This window comes from Canis lupus, chromosome 11, assembly GCF_048164855.1.
Source record: "Canis lupus baileyi chromosome 11, mCanLup2.hap1, whole genome shotgun sequence".
Lineage (NCBI taxonomy): Eukaryota > Metazoa > Chordata > Mammalia > Carnivora > Canidae > Canis > Canis lupus.
In genome coordinates, this window is record NC_132848.1 from 21811324 (window position 1) to 21825931 (window position 14608).

General features: G+C 61.8%; 1 protein-coding gene across 3 annotated transcripts in view; it reads right to left on the bottom strand.

Moving 5' to 3' along the window:
• Window positions 1-8996: 8996 nt before the first annotated feature.
• TBC1D22A (TBC1 domain family member 22A) overlaps window positions 8997-14608 on the bottom strand; it is a 334941-nt gene continuing 329329 nt past the window's right edge. For all 3 annotated transcript variants that reach the window (XM_072843502.1, XM_072843501.1, XM_072843500.1), the window contains one exon: window positions 8997-9570. In XM_072843502.1, the coding sequence (XP_072699603.1) occupies window positions 9521-9570 (50 nt within the window). In that variant the 3' untranslated portion in view covers window positions 8997-9520. The remainder of the gene's footprint in view (window positions 9571-14608) is intronic.

The following is a 14608-nucleotide window of genomic DNA, read 5'->3' on the forward strand; positions in this document are numbered from 1 at the left end:
GGCAGCTAGTCCACGCCACCCGGGCCCCGGGGACAAGGAGGGGGAGGCTGCGCCCCCCCAGGGGACCTCCCGCTGGGCCAGCAGACAGAACCAGGGGGGAGGGTCGGGGGGGCTGAAGGGGTGACGTCCAGGGAGACCCGGGGAGACGGCCCCCGCCCCGGGCTCGTGGGGACATGCGCTTCCCCCCTCGTCCTCTGCGGTCAGGCTCCTTCACGACTGCACGGCGCCTGTGGAGGGGCAAGGCCGGGGACACACTGACACGGACATACGGGAGGCAGGAGGGCCCCTGGGCCAGGGGTGTGGGCTCGGGGAGGCCCAGGCTGAAGCCGGTCGGGGCCGGGAGGAGGGGCGCGGGTGGTGGGCCCTTTCCCATCACCCACGGCAAGTGCGGGGGCCGGTGCTGGGTGCCGCACCCCATCCGCATCTGTCCCCACGGAGCCACCGCGTGGAGACCTTCCAGCAGGGGGCAGACAGACAGGACGGAGAAGGACGCTCTCTGGTGGAGAGGATGGAGGAGAGGAGCGCAGGGCCGGGGCGAGGCCGGGAGGGCGGGGGGGTGCCGGGGCCCACACCTGGCCGCAGGTGTCCCCAGGGAGGCAGAGCCGGGCCTGAGTCAGTGTCCCCGCCAGCCCGGCCCGCAGCCACCCCCCAGGACTCCAGGAGGCCCCGGAGCCCAGCCTCCATCCCAGAACTCAAGCCGCCTGTGGCCACTGCCCCGCGGTCACCCCAGGGCCAGGGGCTCCGATGCACCAGCCCCGAGCATGCACGAACACGCGCGCACGTGCACATATGCGTGCACACACGGCTGTCCCCCTGACCCGGTCCCCCACCCCCGCCTCCCTCAGGCTCCTGCTTCTCTGCACAGATCACAGGGTCATCACTGGGCTCACAAAATTAAATATCTAAAAGATGCGGGGAACTTATCTTGGTTTCTATGGCAACAAGAGAATAATTCACGTTTCCTGGCCACACTGAAGGAGAACAGTTTTCCCCACATTGTGGGCAGCCAATTATTTTTAATAGCCAGGTCAGGAGGTGCCCCTGGGTCCCGTCCCCCGTTGGCTCCCCAGGCAGCAGCCTCGAGAGGACAGTGGTCACGGAGGGTTGTTACGACAGTAACAGCCCAGGTGGGGAGCAGGGACACGCTTCCCGCCACCTGCCACCTGGGAGACACGGTCGGCCCGTCCCTCGAGTCCACGGCCATGACCAAGGGTCTGCTGGGGAGACGCAGGCTGCTGGGCTCCCCGGCCTCAGACACCATCGTCACATCCTGGGGTGACCCTGAATGTCCCTTCTGCCCTCTGGCCCCATGATGTGGACACCGAGAGTGAACTCCCAACACCCGCCCGCGGGGCCATCAGGGCCCCACAGCAGGTGCCCCGCAAATGCTCACCGAGTGGAAGGCCCACCCCCTCAGCCCGCACGTGGCCGGCCACCTCCTCGTGCCACTTGCTCCTGCGGGGGCCCCGGAGTCCTGTGGGGTGGACCCAGGGTCCAGGCCAGCCCAGGGCCCACTAGCCACGTGTCTCGGCATCTCTAGGAGGCCTCAGGGATTCCCCAGGGGGAGGCGACCCCCAGCTCATGAACTTTTGGCCACGGAGGTGGCTGTCCAGGCTCTGGAGAAAACAAACGGGGTGGGGGCGGGAGCCGAGCGAGGGCGCCGGGCGACAGTCTCTGAGGACCAATGTCGCCCTTCCCTGCCCACCTCTGCTTTTCCGGGAGGACCCCAGCTGTTCCACGGCGGCCGCCCCGACTCATGTTCTGAGTCCTGAGACACGGACCAGCATTCTCAGGCCCTCAGTGGTGGGGGGCCGCTCTCCCAGACCTGCCCCCAGTGAGTGCCCGGCCCTGACCGGCCCCCTCCCCATTAGGCCCTGACCCCAGCTCCCCCATTAGTCCAAGGCCCTGACCGGCCCCCTCCTCGTTAGGCCCTGACCCGAGCCCCCCCATTAGCCCCAGGCCCTGACCCCGGCCCCCTCCTCATTAGGCCCTGACCGTCCCCCCTCCCCGTTAGGCCCTGAGTGGCCCCCTCCCTGTTAGGCCCTGACCCCAGCCCCCTCCCCGTTAGGCCCTGATGCCAGCTCCCCCCCATTAGCCCCAGGCCCTGACCCCGTTGGGCTCTGACCCCGGCCCCCTCCCTGTTAGGCCCTAACCCAGGCCCCCACTCCATTAACCCCAGGCCCTGACCCCGGGCCCCACCCCGTTAGGCCCTAACCATGGCCCCCACCCTGTTAGGCCCTGACCCCGGCCCCCACTCCGTTAGCCCCAGGCCCTGACCCCGGCCCCCACCCTGTTAGGCCCTGACCCCGGCCCCCACTCCGTTATCCCCAGGCCCTGACCCCAGCCCCCTCCCCATTAGCCCCAGGCCCTGACCTGGCCCTCTTCTCGGATGTGCAGTCGGGGTGCTTGTCCACTGCCTCCAGACTGTAGCAGGCCCCACGGAGACCTCCCTTCTCTGCTCAGCCCGCCCTCTCCCTTCTTGCCTCCCCCTCCTTCCCTCTTCCCACCCAGTGCCCGCCCCCTGAGCCAGCTCGTGGCCTCCTGGTTGCTGGCGGCAGTTCTGGGGGCGCCTCCACCCGAGGAGATGCCATATTCTCTTGTCAGTATCCCCATTTGGTCTTTATTTATTTATTTATTTTTTTTTTTATTTATTTATGATAGTCACACAGAGAGAGAGAGAGAGGCAGAGACACAGGCAGAGGGAGAAGCAGGCTCCATGCACCGGGAGCCCGATGTGGGATTCGATCCCGGGTCTCCAGGATCGCGCCCTGGGCCAAAGGCAGGCGCCAAACCGCTGCGCCACCCAGGGATCCCCCATTTGGTCTTTAAACACAATCTGCCCCCAGTTTGGGTGGCTGAACGACTGGTTGACCAGAACAACCTGAGGCTGACGTCGGTCCCTCCATAAGCTCCTCCGTGGGTCCTAAACCCAGTTTGAAACCGCGTAACAGGAGCATGGGGCAGCCTGGCCCGAAGGGGTTGTAGGTAAAAGCTGCATGATTAGCCCCAAAACAGGGGCGGGGCGGGGGCCGTGACCTCAGCCTGCGGACCTCAGAGGACAGATGAACAAATCTACAAAAGCAGCAAGTAACCCTCCCTTGTGGCCGCATTCTGGACTCAGCCTCCCCAGGCTGCTGGGTGTGGGCCTCGGTCGAGCTGCGGCCCGACCCCACGTGCGCAGACCCCGGGCCGTCCTCGGTGACACCCCCACAGCTAGCCTTCCAGGGGCTCAGGGACCCAGAGCCCCGCCCAGGCCACGGAGGTTAAATGGCAAAGACGCCACTGTAGGGAGCGGCTCCGTGTCCAGGGGAGGCGCGGCCCAGGCTCCAGCCCCCACTTGGGCCGCCGGCCCGGAAGCCCCCACCTCAGGCACTATGCCGCCCTCCACTTCTGATCGCTGGCGTCGGGCAACACGTGCGGCAATGCCGTCTGGGCCGCTGGAAAGGGCACATCTGTGACCCCTGCATGTGCACGGCCTCCTCGGCCAACCCAACGGCCCCCCGCCAGAGGGGACACCGATGCGGCTTCAGCACCCCTGAGTCCACGGTTCCCATTAGGGCTCGGGTGTCGTCGGTGGGACCGGACGATGGGTGACCTGGATGCACCATCACAGAACCGCACAGAGGAGTCCCCCCGCCCCCGCCCTAACATCCTCCCGCTCGCCATCACCCCTGCCCCAGCCCCTGGCAACCACTGATCCCGTAAGCATCCCCACGGGTTTGCCTTTTCCAGAAGGTCCCAGAACCAGAATCACACAGCACGTGGCCTTCTCAGACCGGCCTCTTTCATTTCACAGCATTTAGGGTCCCCCCTCGAAGTGTCTTTTTCTGGCTTCCTAACTCATTCTTTTTGGCGCTAAATAACTGTCCGCATGGACCACAGTTCTTCTCTACTCACCCACTGAAGGACATCTTGGCGGCATCCAATTACGAACAAACATCCATCCGCAGGGTTTTGTGTGCACAGTCGTACCCCCTTGGGTCAATACCAAGGGGAGCAGTGGCTGGGTCACATGGTCACATGGTAAGAGTATGTGCAGCTTTGGAAGAGACCACCGGGCTGTCCCCCAGAGTGGCCGCGCCCTCTGCGTGCCCGCCAGCCGCCAACAGGCGTTCCTGTTGCTACCCGTCCTCGCCGGCACCGGGTGTGGCCAGGCTGTGGGTGTGCGCCATTCTCATGGGTGGTGCGTAGGGGCGTCTTGTGTGACTCTGCACTTCCCTGACAACACGTGGTTCAGCGTCTTTTAATATACTTACCTGCCACCTGACCACTTCCTTCGGGGAGACATCTATTAGGAAGGCCACCGGCACATATTTTAATCAGGTTATGCGTGTTCAAACTGTTGAGTTATAAGGGTTCCTTCCATATATTTTTTAAATATTTTATTTATTTATTCATGAGAGACACAGAGAGAGAGGCAGAGACACAGGCAGAGGGAGAAGCAGGCTCCATGCAGGGAGCTTGATGTGGGACTTGATCCCAGGACCCCGGGATCACGCCCTGGGCCGAAGGCAGATGCTCAACCACTGAGCCACCCAGGTGCTCCCTTTTTTTATCCTTTTATTTCAAACCTCGTGCCATTTTGGTGTCAGTCTATCTCTTGTAAATGGTATGTTATTGGATTTGATGGGGTTTTAAAAAGCATAATGTGAATCTCTCCAAATAGGTGCGTTTAAGTTACCACGATCGCTTGCTTGTCTGGACCTATGTGGGCCCTGCTCCTATTTGCTTTTTTCCCCATCCTCTTTCCTGGTTTCTCTTGACTGGATCAGCTTTATTCATTCACTTTCTTTTCCCGTTTTGGAAGTTATACACTATTCCTAGTCTTTAAAGTTACCCTTAAATTTTAAATGGTTTCTTAGGGATGCCTGGGTGGCTCAGCGGTTGAGTGCCTGCCTTCCGCCCAGGGCACGATCCTGGAGTCCCGGGATCGAGTCCTACATTGGGCTCCCTGCATGGGGCCTGCTTCTTCTGCCTGTGTCTCTCTCTGCCTCTCTCTCTCTGTGTCTCTCATGAATAAATAAATAAAATCTTAAAAAAAAAAAAAGGTTTCTTAAACTTGCACTAAGACGTTCCCCAGTAAGCCAGATGGGTGGACCTGTGGCCACCTGCTTCAGGTCACTGAAGATGGGGGGCTGTGGTCATCCTGCCAACTTCCCCGATCCACAATAACGACTGGGGAATCCCAGTACAGAGTTCTCCCAGTCTCTGGAAGTGGAACATTCCTAAAACCTTCCCTAAGCCAAAATGGCATTAAAGCAAAGAGGCAACTGCCATTCATTTACATGCATAGATGTGTGAGTGTTCCCAGACCCCAGGAAAAATCACCTCTTAGGCTTTTCTGATCCCTGAGGACAGACCCATCTCACTAATAGATGCAAAAGATAAAGCGACATAAAGTACTGATGCTCACAGATGGTTCAGAGCTGTGCGGCAGGTGCCGGGATGCTGAGTGGGGTCCTGGGGAAGGACGGGTGGGGTGACGCCATGCTCGCTGCGTCCAAACCAGGTCGCCGTGGAACCAACGCTCAACACCATTTTTCATTAAAGTGAAAATCCTAAGATTTCTTTCAGTTCGTGAAAACAGATAGTGCGTGTGTGTTCTTCGTAGAAGTGTGCTGCGGTAACACAAACTTTTGAAAGGCAGGGAACGCCTCTCCTAGAAAGGATGGAAAAGCGTCCAGGAACGGCGATGGTGTTCACAGCATCATTTGCAACGGGAAAGAAACAAGTTGATGTACGGCAAGGGAATAAACGAGTTGTGTTAATCCACACAACAGAATATCGTGTGGTCATAAAAATCATGTTTTTGAAGAATTTTAATGATATAAGAAAGCACTTAGGATATTGGTACAAGACGCCCTATGCAGGTCTCTTTCTGTCCGTGGCAGGAAGGAAACGGACGCTGCCTTGCCTGGGGAGACGTGAGGGAGGCCGGGGTGGGGGGAAGAAGGCATGCGACGCCCTGACCCCAGATGGCCAGGGCCATTCCGTGGCTGAGGATGTCAGGGAACGAGGTGGAAATGTGCGTCGGCAAACAGTCCGCCATCATCTCCTGGGGGGGAAGCACCGTGCGGCCCTGCGATTCCACTTCTCCAACTCCCGACAGAGCAGTGGGCTCCACGGTGCACACGGCGCCTCGGCCTTTCTCCGGGCCGGTCCCGGGAGTCACGCTCAAAACGCCTTTTGCCACTCCCTGTTATAAAAGAGGTCTATTTCTGTTTTGAGCATTTGGGGAATTTTTAATGTTTAAATCCATTATCTGGAAAGTATTTGGATAACGCATATTTTTTTAAGTCATCAGCCTGATTGTCAGCGAAATGGGCTGGCGGGTGAGCTCCTTGGTGCAAGGTCACACGGGCTGCGAGCATCCCCTGGCCATCCTTCGCAGGTCTACCAGGCTAGAGGAGGAGGGTGGCCAGCCTCGGAGCCAAGTGGGGCAGACCCCGGAGCAGCCGTGGCCCCGGGGCTTGAGCAGCACTAGGGGAGGGGAGGGGGCAGGGAGCAGGGTGAGCTGGGGGACAGGATCAGGGAGGCTCAGGGAGGCCCCCACTGCCTGGCCTGGGGGCGGGGGCGGCCTGCGTCCTGAGCCTCACTGAACAGCGGCTCCACGGCACACACACCGGCTGCGGTCCAGCGAGAGGCCTGAGCTCAAGGCCTCGTGTGGCCCCAACATCCTGGTGTCAGAGGTGCGATCGGTCCGTTCAGACACGGGACGGGGTTGGTTTGTCCCCTTCCAGGGGGATACATGGGGCACGGCAGCACAGAAGCCCTGACTTGTTGGGGCCTGGCTGCCCTGTGAACTTGTCTCTGGCACTTTCCGTCTGGCAGCAGTGCCAACAGGCAGAGCCCCTCCAGGCAGCCTGGCAGACGGAGCCCTGTGGGGACAGGTGCTCGGGGCTTGTCTCAGGAGCCCTGGGGTTTGAGCCCCTGGGGGTCTGTAAGACCCCGACGTGCACCTGAGGATGAGAGCCAGGCCACAGGTGCCCATAGACCGTGGCTGCCGACGGGTCACCCAGGCTCTGACCTGGCACCCAACACCCCCATTTCCAAGTGAGGGAAGGGAGGTGCATCCCCACCCTGCAAGTGCAAGCCAGCAACAAGGCCAGTCACAGGGAAGAGAGGTGCGTGCTCCACCCCCCTTGGGGTCTCCTGCCCACCCCACCCCACCAGCCGACCCACAAGAGAGTAGAGAGCCACAGGCTGGCCTGGGGAGCCCCACTATGGGGGGACGTGCAGATGTGGGGTGCCATCCAGGTAGCCCCGAGGAGCTGGGGCCCACGGGGCCTTGTTTCAATGACCCATGAGGGTGGGAGGCTGGGAGCCCAGGGAGTGGCCAGGTGTGGAGGCCCTTTCCATCCCGGGCCTGGCAGGTGGTCAAACAAGGGGCCGGCCTGGGTCTGACCCTGAGTCGTGCAGAGTCAGGGTTCAGGGTGCAGCCCGAGTGTGACCCCTGCACTGCCCCAGCCCACCTTCTCCCCAACAGGTACTCCTGGGCTTTCAGCAAGACTGTGGGTGCTGTGCCCACTGTCAGGCCTGAATGGAAAGGCCAGGACTCGGCCACTGCCCCGCGCTCGGCTGTCACCCGGTCCCCGAGGACCAAAGACGCTGGGTTGCGGGGCAGTCCCGTTCTCTTAGGACAGTCCTTGAATCGGGCCAAGGCTGGGGGTTCGCTGCATCCTTATTCCCGGTTCAGCACATCATATGCAGACAGAACAGCCTCCGATCGTTTCAGATGCACCTGCCAGGCTCCTGGGATGCTCGCCAACGTTCAATTCCAGCTTCACAGACACGGGAAAATACAGGTGGAGCCTCGTTTAACTTCGCAGATCCTCCTATCGGAAAAATTAACTGCCTCAAGAGGCAGAGGTTTCGTGTGCCCAACACCCTGGCCACGCAGAGCGCTCTGAGCTGTGACAGCAGGGGGCACGCGGCCAAGCAGGATGGGGCTGCCAGCAGACAGCCCGGGGGGGTAGCCCTAGAACCGGGTGCCCTGGCTGGAGAAGGAGCAGTGGCCGGGGAACCACGGGGCGCTGGGTGGAGAGGAATCCCCGACCCCGGGGCTGGGGGCTGTGCTGGCTGGTCTGAGGCAGATACCTCCGCGGATGTGGGAGCCCCTCACGTTTGCACGGTACCTTGGGCTGACTTCCACGCCACATGTAATGAGCTGAGAATCGTTATAACAAAACAAAGGACACACACGACACGCGTGTACGTTTTCCACCCCATCTGCAGCCTCCCCGCGCGTCCTCGCGCCGAGCCGAGCAAGGACGGCGCGCCCTGGTGTGGCTGCCCCAGGACGGGCTCACAGCAGGAAGAGATGCCTGCCAGCAGAGGGGGCTGGGAGTCTGTCCAGGCTCGGGGGTCAGAATGGGCCCATGGAGCCATGGAGTGTGCACATCCCTGCCAGCCCCACGCCTGGGGCAGGTGCTCCTTCACACGGGGGTGGGTGGGGAGTGTGTGGGACGCACATCTGGCCCCCGCAGAGCCCCAGGCAGGCCGGGCCAGGACCTTCTGCGCTTGGGCTCTCTGCACCCCTGGCCCCAAACAGCGGGAAGCAACTGTGTCCGTAACCGGCCTGAGATCTGGACGGTGGGGCGAGGCTGCGGACGAGTGCTCTGAGGACTCTGATGACAGCAGCTGAGCCCACCTGCCCTGATGGCCCAACTCAGAGACCAATGTCCTCGGCCGGAGGCCTGCGTGGCTGTCCCCAGGGCAGCAGGGCCCCGAGCGCCTCACCTCCCAGCAGAAGAGCCCACGGGCCGGCGAGTTCTCCCACTCAAGAGCCAGAGATATGAGCAGGACCCCGCTCCGCTCCTCACCCTGCGCCCCGCCCGCTGCAGCCAGAGCTCCGCAGCCGCTCGACCGACCCAGGGCAGCCTAGGCCAAGAAAGAAGGCACGCGCCGAAGCCAGAGTGACGGGCAGCTACAGGGATAAGGCCAACTCCGAGGAGCCCTGCGGGGACAGAGACATCACAGGTTGGGCAACATCCCACTTGCTGTTTTGTCTGTTTTATTCTCTTTCACTCAACAGAATAGGAGTTTTGCATTTCAAAGCAGGTATGAGATGACGACCACCTCCTCCTGCCCCGGGCACCGGACAGCAGGCCTCTCCCAGAGGGTCTGGCTCTCAGGCTGCAGCGCAGCAGGGGCTCCAAGAGGCGGTCATTTGGCAAGGACGCTCCAGGGACAGGGAGGGAGACGACCACCCACCTCCGGGCTCCCAAAGGGCCAAAACCCTCCCCGGCTCTCTTTGGTATCCTAGGAAACAGAGGCCGCCCCAGCCAGGCGCTGGCCCCCGTCTGACGCCCAGTCCTGGCCAGCTCCGGGGAGGGCAGGGCTGCTCCAGCAAGGCCTCTCCTTGACCATGGGCCTGTGGCCACCGGCGACATTCGGCGCGCTGCCCTAGGGCGGGGTGAGGCCTGCTGCGCTGGCCCCGGCTCATTTCTTGTAGTGATTGGGGGCATCCGCGAAGGCAAACTTCAGGCGGTAGGCCTCAGCCAGCAGCAGGCTGATGTCCTCATCGCCCCAGTGGGCTGTCGGCAGGTTCTGAAGGAAGAGCAACAGCTCCTAGGGGGAGAGAGACAAGCCCGAGTCAGAGCAGCGGAGCACAGCGGGCAGGGGCTGCAACCCCGGGGCTCCCCTCGCTGGGGACTGGCCAGCGGTGGCGGTGAGCCAGAGCGGCCTGGGCGGCTTCCCAGATCCCACCATGTGCCCCCTCCCCTCTGGACCCCGAGAGACCCCAACCCCACAGCCAGGAGGAAGCCTCGCATGGCTCTGCACACTTTCCAGCGATGCTGCTGGGATGCTGGGGGCAGCTGTGACCCCCCCGCCTCCCGAGACTGGCTACCCCGGGCTCCAAGGTCCAGCGCTGGTCCGGTGGGGCCTGGCTGCCGATGTGCCTCCTCGGCCCGCGAGCCTCCCACTCACTCCAAGGCCCTGCAGGACCCAGGAGGAAAGTGCCAGCACCCCACCGGGCCCAGGCTGACTTCACACAGAGACTTCTGTGCATCTATGACATCCCTCCCGGCACCAGCTCCTTAAGCGGGGACACTGCGGGTGCTGTGTGTGCACTCCCGGCGGGCACAAGCTGGCTGGGCGGGGACACAGGAGCAGCCCTTGTCACTGTCATTCACTGGATACTCAGTGTTTCCAGGGAGGACCAGGCTGCAGACCCTCGGCTGCCCGCAGCCCATCCAGCCCCCCAGCGGGCCGTGTCTCAGCCGGCCGGGCTGGGCACTGAGCTCACCCCCCACAGGACACAGGAACTGTCTCAAGAGCTCGCAGTTTAGAAACCACAGACAGGAATACTGAAGAATGTGCTGGAAAGGACAAACATGACCAGGACCACAGTGATGCTAGGACCCAGCCCTGCACACTAATCAGCTCTTCTGATGGACCACAGTCCTCGTCCAGGGCACCCAGTGACACCCCAAGGGCAGGGAGGGTTTTGGGGGAGCAAAGGCCCTGGTACCCAGAGCAGTTGGGGGATGGGGGGAGGGCTGTGTGCCCCGGATGGCTTCCCGGGCTTGGGTCTCAGAGGAGGAGAAGTGGGGGACGGGGCATCAGGTCAGGGCAAGGCCTGAGGCCAGACTCCTCAGGAAGTGGGCCAACCCTGTTGGCTCCGGTCCTGGAGAACCAGCCCACACAGAAACCACACCTGAGTGAGCCTGATGGGTGGCTGGCCCCTCTCCGAGGGTCCCAGCAGGGGACAGGTGACGGGGCGGGGGGCGGAGATCAGATCGGGCTGCCCCACCCTGCCTGCCCCGAAAGGAGCAGCTCGGGGAGACTCACAGGCGCCATCCACTGAGGCCCCTGTTCCTACAAGGCTGGGACAGGGGCACGAGGTGGGGTGCCGAGGCAGGTGGGCGGGCGCCCCTCCTCTCTGAGCCCCCCCTTTACTGGAGGTCGGGGAGGGCCGCGCCGTCCATCCTGCAGAGCGGCACCGTGAGCGCTCAGGCCGCGGGCTGCGCAGCCCGTCTAGGCTCAGATCCCGGCAGCCTCAGGCGCCTGACCTGCAGGATGGGCCCCAGGTCCCACCGGGGCTGCCGCGGCATCTCGGGTCCACCCCGGGTCCACGCGCTGTGCGCAGCCCGCCCCCACCCGGGACGCACATCCGGACGGTTGTCCACGCCGGCTTACCGCTGCGGCTTCCTCCCCTCCCTCAGCCCCATTTCCTTTTGCATTTTGGATACTTTCTGGGGACCTTTAAATTGAATTCACAGAGCAAATTTCACTGGCAGAGTGTCCCCTGGGACAGATCAACATCAATCTGCTGTCTCTCACCATTAGATGCAACTTACACGGACGCCAATCCAATTCTGAGCAGGTCGTAAATAAATACCTTTGGTTTTATTTTTAATCCACTTCGCTTCATATTATCATGACCTCGCTACTTGCAAGGTGAGAAGCAATACCCTCCCATTACGGGAGCTCACCGACTCCCCTGCACACTCAATTTCAGAATCTAATTTAGTCCCCAGGTTCACTGGACGGAGGGGGAATAGAAATGCCCGGCGCTCCGCAGCCTGCAATGCTAAAGAAGGAAAAATCTATCCGGGTGACCTTTACGGGAGGCAAAGAACACAGCCAGACACGTCCTTAAATACAGATTTCTTTTTTAAAAAGGCCTGTCTTATTTATGCACTGGGCAGAGACGTCCCCGAGGCGGGAATCGCGGACAGCGATTAGCTGTGAGGGGTTTTGCATCAGCACATGGTCCAGGCCAAGGGCCACTGCTCTGAAGCTGTCCCCGATCACGTCACAGGGTCCGGCCCTCCCAGGGACAGACCCTCCTCTGGCGGAGGAGCAGTGGTAGCACAGAGGGCCGAGCCGGGGCCCCATCGCCAGCCCAGTCCCACAAACCTGGAGGGTTACAGCGCTCGGCCCCGTCAGCAGACACGAGAGGTGGAGGAAGGTTTGCCCAGGATGCTGACGCCCTGAGAAGTCAGACGTGTCGGGTCCCTGTAACTCTCCTCCGGTCCTGGCCTGCGAGACGCCACCATGTGAACACAGCCACAGCACAGGTGCTCGGATTCCCACACCTGCTGCTCACCCCTGGCTTTCCACATGGCTCCACAGCGACACATCCTGACAGGGTGAGCAGTGGAACCCGCCCCAACTGCCCGCCCGGGGGTCTGCAGGTCTGAGTCCTGTCACATGTCACCTTCATCTGGGGAGCTCTGGAAACCACAGGGCGGCAGCCCAGCATCCCGGGGACAGGCCTGGACACGCTGTCCCGCCTCTCGGTATGATAAGCGGCTTGGACTGTGCTCTGGACACCGACGGGCTATCCTGAGCGTGTGGAGGCCGTCCCCAGGGAGGCTCCCCAGCGCCAGCCTGGCAGCAGGCGAGCGGACTCACATGGCCCCCAGGCAGGCCAGGGTGACACTGAACGCCCTGGGGAGGGGGCTGTGGCAGGAAGGCCCACAGCCCTGGGCTGCCTGTTCCAGCAGCTGCCCCCGCAGACACTGCTGCACCCGACCCCAGAGTTGTCTGTTCGCTGGCCCCTCACAGAGGCTCCCGGGAGTGTGGGCAGCAGTGAGGGGGGGCCAGTGGCCACCTCGCAGCTGTCAGAGGACCCCGCTGCCACCATGGCCCCACGGACCTCTGTCATGAGCTGCTCTGTCTCCTCTGTGACATCTATGGGTCTGCACGTCCCTGCATCCCTGAAACCAAACGCACAGTACGTGGGAGCGGTCAATGAGGAGTTTGCTTGGCAGCCCGGCAAGTCAGCGAAAAGTCTGCACGCTTTTAAGTGATGCTAATCCACTAGAGTTCAAATCCCAGTCCTGCCTCAACGGGTCACGTGACCCTGGGCAAGCCTCCTAACGCTGTACCTCAGTTTCCTCATCTGTAAATGGGGACAGTCATGTCCCTCCATCCCTGAGCTGTCACCACATGCAAAGAGCCCATGACGGGGCCGGCACGTGGCCCCGCTGCTGCTCGTCCCCGGTCACTACTACACAGTCATCACTAGGTTCAGTCATGATCGTTGTAATTACTGTCACAGGCCAAAGCAACTGTCACAGCGGCAGGAGCAGCATTTCTGATAAATAAATGATCAGTTGTGGAAACCAAGAGATGAGCAGACAAGTTGAATATGGAGCGGAACTCCTGGTGGACGGTCCGCCTGGGGGCATGAGGGCACACAGGGGGACGGGGTGCTACCTGCAGCGGGGACGGGGCCCCCACCCAGCGGGCGCCCGAGGCCCTGCAGGGGCGCCGGGGCTGCTCAGTCAAGAGGCTGCTGGCAAACCCGAGGGGACACTGTTTAGCCTCTTCGGCCCGGATCTTCAACTTCTAATGTCAGATACTAGACGAACCGTATTTAACTCAAAATTCTCCCAGAAGTCTGCCCATGCCTGAGCTGTGAGGAGCATCGGAGTAAAGGCCCAGCCATCATCGGTCTCTGTGCCAGGACCGTCCATCACCAAGCGGCATCTCACGGCTGACCCCGGGGTGCCCTGCAGGTCGCGCGGCCTCCCCCAACTGTGCAACAGCCCCCCTCACCGTGCAGCGGGCCGACCGGGGGTGCGCAGAGGGAGGCCGCCGGCCCGCCCAGGCCATGGGGCTCTGGGCTCCAGGCCCAAGGACACCTCTGTCCCAGTGAAGGTGTCTGACCCTCCCCTGAGCGATGGGGCGTCGGTCGGTCTTCGGCAGCGAGGAGGTGGTGGGGCCAGCACCCGGCAGCGGTGGTGTGAGCAGGAGAGAAAGGCACGGCAGAGAACCCAGGAAGGGCAGACGTTCCTGACCTCAGGCATCCGTCTGTCTGCTGGCTCGTGACCGCACCCCGAGCTGGGGCTGTGTTCCAGGCACAGTCACATACTGTGGGCACTGCGCAGGGGATGCCAGCAGCTCCGCCCCCGGGGGCACCGCCTGCAGGTGCACCTGTGCCAGCATCAGCAGAGGTGGGTATCAGGTGACGGACAGCTAAGTGACCACGAAGCAGATGGCACGTGGGCCTCAGCCGAGTCGTGGCTGGGTCCCCCACTGGCCCAGTCCCCACTGAGCGCCCGCGGGGACGTGTCACGGAGAGCACACCCCAGGCTTCTGGTCAGTCTGCACGAAAGCTGTACAAATGCTTCTTCATAGCTTTTATGGGGATTACAGGCTGAAAGGCAGTATTCTGGATTTCTGGGATAAATAAAATACTAGTGAATTCACCTGGATGTCTTCCACGCAGCTCCAGGAAATTTCAGATTTCCCACGTGGCAGGGATCACACTGCTCTGAGGGACACACACCGCCTCCCACCTGGGTGCCCGGCTGGCAGACGGTGCGCACCAGCGCCTCCCTCCTCGGGGCCCTCAGCAGAGAGAACCTCCCGGAAGGCTCCCAGGGGTGGCGGGAAGGGCGGAGCACACGCCAGCACCTGCTCCTCCGCGTGGCACAGAGCGCAGAGGTCGGCTCTAGTCAGGGGTTTACAAATTGCCAACTCTCAGAGATGAATAAATTAATCATGACGGGGCTAAAAGGGGCCATTTGCCAACTCTTATTATTTCCTCCCCTTAACCGAGAAGGAAGAAACGAGTCACTCGCTGACACACAAGTCAGGTAGCAGGGCTAATTGGTTTAATTCACTTTTCCGTCCGCATTCTGACGTTCGA